Source organism: Alosa alosa, chromosome 2 (assembly GCF_017589495.1).
Source record: "Alosa alosa isolate M-15738 ecotype Scorff River chromosome 2, AALO_Geno_1.1, whole genome shotgun sequence".
Lineage (NCBI taxonomy): Eukaryota > Metazoa > Chordata > Actinopteri > Clupeiformes > Clupeidae > Alosa > Alosa alosa.
Genome location: NC_063190.1, coordinates 37,827,287 through 37,834,145, shown reverse-complemented (window position 1 = coordinate 37,834,145; position 6,859 = coordinate 37,827,287). Strand labels below are relative to the sequence as shown.

General features: G+C 45.8%; 1 protein-coding gene across 1 annotated transcript; it reads left to right on the top strand.

Moving 5' to 3' along the window:
• Nucleotides 1-969: 969 nt before the first annotated feature.
• serpinh1a (serpin peptidase inhibitor, clade H (heat shock protein 47), member 1a) lies at nt 970-6,466 on the top strand. The gene is made up of 5 exons (XM_048228715.1): nt 970-1,114; nt 3,705-4,577; nt 5,116-5,214; nt 5,475-5,707; nt 6,087-6,466. Exons 2-5 carry the CDS (start codon nt 3,740-3,742, stop codon nt 6,387-6,389), a joined length of 1,473 nt encoding a protein of 490 aa, XP_048084672.1. The 5' UTR covers nt 970-1,114; nt 3,705-3,739; the 3' UTR covers nt 6,390-6,466.
• The last annotated feature ends 393 nt before the right edge of the window (nt 6,467-6,859 follow it).

Sequence of the window (6,859 nt, the reverse complement as noted above, 5' to 3'; positions counted from 1 at the left end):
GAGTGAGAAAGGCAGAGAGAGAGAGAGAACAAGAGAGAGAATGAGAGTGAGAAAGGCAGAGAGAGAACAAGAGAGAGAGAACAAAAGAGAGAGAGAGAGAAAAGCAGAGAGCAAGAGAACAAGAGAGAGAGAACAAGAGGGAGAGTGAGAAAGGCAGAGAGAGAGAGAGAGAGAGAAAGAGAACAAGAGAGAGAGAGACGGCTCCCAACACTGCTGTCAGGGCTCAGTCAATAGCTGGATGTGTTCGGCATCATTAGGACTCGTTCCAACACACAGGCTTCATTCAGACATTCATTTCTTTTCCAAATAGCCATTCCAAAACACAAAAACTTGACATTCAATACAAGTGGTGAGCTCCATTATGCCACCTGATGCTTACTGACTTTCCTTCAGTGTCCTGTGTGTTTTAGTAAACAAAGGAGGCTTAACAAATGTGTGCGCATGACGTCGCGCCCCTGCTGCGAGGTCAGACCAGGGCAGGTTGGGTCTCGTCTGCGTTTCCCCCCTCAGATCTCAGATCGAGCCCTCCGGCTGCCTCAGACGTGGCAGGGCGGGGGTGGGCAGTGCAGGCGAGTCGTCCTGCTCTCCCTGCAGCATCTGAGAAAACAGACTAATTATTAATATAGAATATAATTAAGAACTGTCATTATTGTCTACCTACCTAAAGTAGTAGCAAGATGTTCATGAGAGACTAAATACAGTGGGGTCTGCTTGCCATGCAGATGTTCAGCAGCCTTAAGCTCAAACTCTGACGGTTACATAACAATACAACAACTGAGAGACATTGAAAAGTTGACAAACATTACAAAGAGCACTTGTACATTTCTAAAATAGGAACTTAACAGACAAAAGACCTGCATTCCAAGTCTTTTCCGTTCAAATGAAACCGGTCAGGCTTTAGGACCAGGAGGGCAACAAGGGTCGGATTTCCCAGGCAACTGGACACTGTGGGAGGGGCTAGTCCTCCATACGTGCACAACTAAAGGAACTCATCTTCACATTTCTGCCCTAACTTCCAGAATTTTCCACATCCCGGTATAAAGATCGTGGGGAAAATCATCCTGTCTGGAAGTGGATGCTCAGGAAGTCCAGGGTGTCAGAGAAGGTCTGCAAGGTAAGAGATTTGCTTTTGCTTGAAGTTGGAAAAGGCATTCCGAACTGAGGTGTGGCAGAACTGTGTGACTCTGATCTAATAGTCCATATTTCTGTTAAAAAGTTTAGAAATGCTTGTAAGTTAAGCCACAAATGCTGGTCAGTCTTAAAAGGACATATACGTGGCATCTGCTGGATAGCAGATGAGTTTCAGTGTGTAGTCATTAATGCCCTACAACAGCAAAGGAAAAGAAAAACATTTTACACGGTCTTGTTAGCAGACACAGTAAAATAAAACATTCTATTTGCATTTTTTCAAAGGTTTTTTTTTGTTTTATCATTTTGTCATTCACCTAAACCCTAAATCTTCAGTGGTAACTAGCAGGGTAAGTTCACCTAAACCCTCAGAGGTAACTAGCAGGGTAAGTTCACCTAAACCCTAAACCCTCAGAGGTAACTAGCAGGGTAAGTTTGGATCATTTTGTAATTCACCTAAACCCTAAACCATCAGTGGTAACTAGCGTGGTAGGTTGTGCTCTGGGAGCAGTTAACTGCCCTGGCATCATCCTCAGCAGCATCATGTATTATTAGGCCAAATGCTGGAACCAAATCCACGATAGGACAAATCAACCCCCCTCTGCTTTCTGAAGAGGACTAAGTATAGAGTGATTCTCTTTTTCATTTCCAACAGAGGGAACAACTGTTTCAGCTAATCTGATTGAGCTTTTCTACAGCTTATTAGCCTGCAGGAATTTAAAAGGAATCACTGGTATGCTGTGAATTCATGTGCATCATGTGAGTTTGGTTAGTTCAGGCTTTTCACTACAGAGAGAGATCGGAGATCAGAGTTAACGGGGCCTTTTGAGTAAAAGAAAAAGGACTTTGTCTATTCGTGAGAAAACACATCAAGATGTAGAAATAGTAAAACAGAGGAAACATGGCCCTCAGTACACATTCTGAATGTGTCTCTGTTGTGACGGAGAGCTGGTTGTGGCATGTCAGGCAGCCCTAAGCTCCGCTGCTGCAGGGGCCGTGTTTTAAACGTGTTTTAAACGTGTCAGAGGCAGCCCTAAGCTCCGCTGCTGCAGGGGCCGTGTTTTAAACGTGTTTTAAACGTGTCAGGGGCATGGCCAGCCCCTGCACTTCCATAGTTCCTCTACCACAGATGCTCCCGTAAGGGTGTGAGAGGCAGACAGTGAGGGCGGGGCTTTGTGATTGTATTACAGTGTTACAGTACAGTATCTCTTACGAGGACGCACAAAGGGCCTCAAACAACATGACCAACAAACAAAACAAACAACATTTACTAACTGGGGGACTGTTCCCACTTAGACTTTACTAACTGGGGGACTGTTCCCATTAAGACTTTACTAACTGGGTAGTGCTGCTGATGTGGCACTTATGTAACGCGCCTTAGTTACTGCTGGCCTTAGTTACTGTTGGCTTGGAGTGTCTCCATCAGCTGGGCAGCTGTGTAATTACAGGGTAGGCATTCTGTAGATGATCTTGTCTCCATCAGCTGGGCAGCTGTGTAATTACAGGGCATTCTGTACATGATCTGAAATGAAACTTAAAGGACCAGTATGTAGGAAATAATGGAAAATAAACTGTAACCATTCCAAAAATGATCACCATATGTTGTCAGACAGTAAGGAAACACGATGAATTGAAGTAATAGCTTATTTGACAACATTACTCTAACCTGTAAAACCCCGTAAAAACAATGAAAAAAAATGAGTTACGGGGCGGAATCTCTTGGAATTTTCGTTTATGTTTTGAACGATTCATTCTAGAATAGCGTATTAATAATGGGCTAGCGCGTCCTCCTATTTGGGTTGCAAAATTAGCAAAGGCCAACTGTCAACAGCTGTCAGTTGTAGCAATGAACGCCTACGAGAGGCAGGCAAATTTCCAAAATTAAAACAAGAAACAAATTAAGTGGACATCGGAGGAGCTTCCTGAGATGGTGACGTCTTCGTGAAAACGAAGAATATCAAGTCTGACGCAGAGCTGGCCATATTTCTCCACAACAGGTAGCCTATGCTAAACTTCATCTGCATCGCTAACTTCAGCTAAATATGTTACGTTGGTTAGAGAGGTATTTTTTGTTTTCACTGTTTCCATAATGTGTAGCTGGGTCATGGTTGGAGAAACGTTAAAGCAGCTGCAGGTCAACTAACGTTAGCTAAGTCTTCATTACATCTGGCAACCCAGAAGAGGCTCGCGTCTGGTAGTCTTGAGAACGTTCACCAGTGTTTTGATTTTGGCCTACAGAACGTTCGGTAACAATCCTACAAATCGCACCTTTAAGAGAGTCCTATGCTGAGGGTTACTATGACAAAATAAGAATTAAAAAAGCGAAATCATACAAACAGAACCTTATAGCATACTAACAAACTGAGTGTGTTTATATACACACCATAGTTCCCATAGCAACTCCAAATATGTATCTGTTTAACTGATAAACTTTTGAACACACCATATTTGAAGTACTGATACAAATGTTTGTGTTAAACATAAATGTGTTTCGTTCTGGCCAATAAACAGACAGAATTTGGAATCGCTGTGCAAATCGCTGATAGATAAAGTATCTATCTATCTATTTGATACAGTTTACGGTCCCACCACTCGCCCACTCCCTGCACTCATGTGTGTTAAGAGTCTCCTCGTCCTGGGCCTGTTGGTCATCTTCGTCATGGCTGCTGAGAAGAAGCCCGCTGCTGTGGGGAAGAAACCAGCTGCCACCAGCGCTCAGAAGAAACCAGCTGCCACCAGCGCTCAGAAGAAGGCCCCTGCTGCTGCTCCTGCGGACAAGAAGGCCCCTGCTGCGGCCCCTGCTGCTGCCACCTCTGAGAAGAAGGCCCCTGCTGCTGCCACCTCTGAGAAGAAGGCCCCTGCTGCTGCTGCTGCTGCTGCTGCTGCTGCCGACAAGAAGGATGGTGCTGAGAAGAAGAAGGAGGAGAAGCCTCTGAGTAGCCACGCCTCCATCCTGGCGGACAGCAGCGTGGGTCTGGCGTTCAGCCTGTACCAGCACATGGCCCAGGAGAAGGGTGCGGAGAACATCCTCATCTCGCCTGTGGTGGTGGCCAACTCGCTGGGCCTGGTGGCGCTCGGCGGGAAGTCCTCCACGGCCTCTCAGGTGCGGACCGTGCTCAGCAACGACCGCGTGGAGGACGAGCGGCTGCACGCCGGGCTGGCCGAACTGCTGGCGGAGGTGAGCGACGCGACGCAGCGCAACGTCACCTGGACGATCAGCAGCCGCCTCTACGGGCCCAGCTCAGTCAGCTTCACCGACGGCTTCGTCAAGGGCAGCAAGAAGCACTACAACTTCGAGCACTCCAAGATCAACTTCCGCGACAAGCGCAGCGCTGTGAACTCCATCAACGAGTGGGCAGCCAAGTCGACCGACGGAAAGCTTCCGGAAGTTACCAAGGACGTTGACAAGACGGATGGAGCCATGATCATCAATGCCATGTTCTATAAACGTAGGTTCTCTTTGGTCCTGTTCTATAAACGTAGGTTCTCTTTGGTCCATCATGTTCTATAAACGTAGGTTCTCTTTGGTCCTGTTCTATAAACGTAGGTTCTCTTTGGTCCATCATGTTCTATAAACATAGGTTCTCTTTGGTCGATCAATGCCATGTTCTATAAACGTAGGTTCTCTTAGGTCCATCATGTTCTATAAACGTAGGTTCTCTTAGGTCCATCATGTTCTATAAACGTAGGTTCTCTTTGGTCCATCAATGCCATGTTCTATAAACGTAGGTTCTCTTAGGTCCATCACTGACTCCAGTACTCAGTGCCTATGAAGTTTGTTTTGATGAGAAATCTAAATAAATCTATTAATAATATGTTTATTATAATAATACATTACTGTTAATAGAATAGTTCTTTAACTTTTTAATTCAATGTTAAGTGTCATGACTTTATTATATGGCCATGCTGTGTGTGGTCATCTAACGTTGTCTCTGTTGCATGTTGACCCATATAAGATGTGATAATAACATGGCTGTTGACCCACAGCTCACTGGGACGAGCAGTTTCACCACAAGATGGTGGACAACCGCGGCTTCCTTGTGTCTCGCACTCTGAAACTCTCCCTTCCCATGATGCACCGCACTGGTGAGTTACACGACAACACCATCTGTTAATGTGGGGATAGGTGTTTGTTTAGGTTGTTTTTTTTTCTTGTTTGGGGCATGTATGTACACATCAGAGTGAGAGATAAACACACACACACACACACACACACTCTCTCTCTCTCTCGCTCTCTCAGAATCCATTTCCTGAACTTTGGAGATCTGAGAGTTGGCTGATCCTCTACAGCCACTTCACAGCTCAAAGCTGTTTTCATGTAACTATATACATATATACATATATAGGTATGTATGGCTTCCACGAGGACACCGAGAACAAGCTGTTCGTCCTGAACATGCCCCTTGCCCACAAGAAGTCGTCCCTGGTGCTCATCATGCCCTACCACGTGGAGCCCCTGGAGCGTCTCGAGAAGCTGCTGACCAGCAAACAACTGGACACGTGGATTAGCAAACTTGAGGACCGAGCTGTGGCAGTTTCCCTCCCCAAAACCAGCATTGAAGTCAGCCACAACCTTCAGGTAAAACCCTACCACATGCAGTCAGCTACAACCTTCAGTTAAAACCCTACCACATGCAGTCAGCCACAACCTTCAGGTAAAACACACATGCTGTCAGCCACAGCCGTCAGGTAAAACACACATGCAGTCAGCCACAACCTTCAGGTAAAACCCTACCACATGCAGAAAATGTTTCATATAAACATATAAAGTATATAAATGTTTCATATAAACATATAAAGATATAAATGTTTCATATAAACATAAAGTATATAAATGTTTCATATAAACATATAAAGTATATAAATGTTTCATAGAAACATAAAGTGCCGGTATGTAAAAAATGTCCATACCTTCAGATTTAAGCATCACTTTAAATGCGACCTTTGACCCCGTGCAGAAACACCTCGGTGAGCTGGGCCTGAGTGATGCGGTGGACAAAACGAAGGCCGATCTGTCGCACATCTCGGGGAAGAAGGACCTGTACCTGTCCAACGTGTTCCACGCGTCGGCCATGGAGTGGGGCACCGAGGGCAACCCGCCCGACACCAGCGTCTACAACACGGACAAGCTGCGCAGCCCCAAGCTGTTCTACGCTGACCACCCCTTCATCTTCCTGGTCAAGGACACCAAGACCAACGCTATCCTCTTCATCGGCAGGATGGTCCGGCCCAAGGGAGACATCATGAGAGACGAGCTATAACCTGGGTGTGTGTGTGAGTGTGTGCGCCGGCATTTGTGTGTGTTTGTGAGCGTGTGTGAGATAGTGAGTGTTTGTGTGTGTGATAGTGAGTGTGTTCGTGTGTGTGTGTGTGTGTTTGTGAGCGTGTGTGTGATAGTGAGTGTGTGTGTGTGTGAGCATGTGTGTGTGATAGTGAGTGTTTGTGAGCGTGTGTGTGTGATAGTGAGTGTTTGTGTGTGTGATAGTGAGTGTGTGTGTGTGTGTTTGTGAGCATATGTGTGTGATAGTGAGTGTGTGTGTGTGTGCGTGTGTGTGTGTGAGATAGTGTTTCTGTGTGTGTGTGAGATAGTGTGTGTGTGTGTGTGTGTGTGTGTGTGTGTGTTATAAAGAGAAAAGGGAGCAGAACACTTTCACCAACACTAGTGTATGCAGGAGCAGCATCATGCTTATATTAAGTATGCTCCCCAGGGTAATGTGTGCATTCCTCTCAG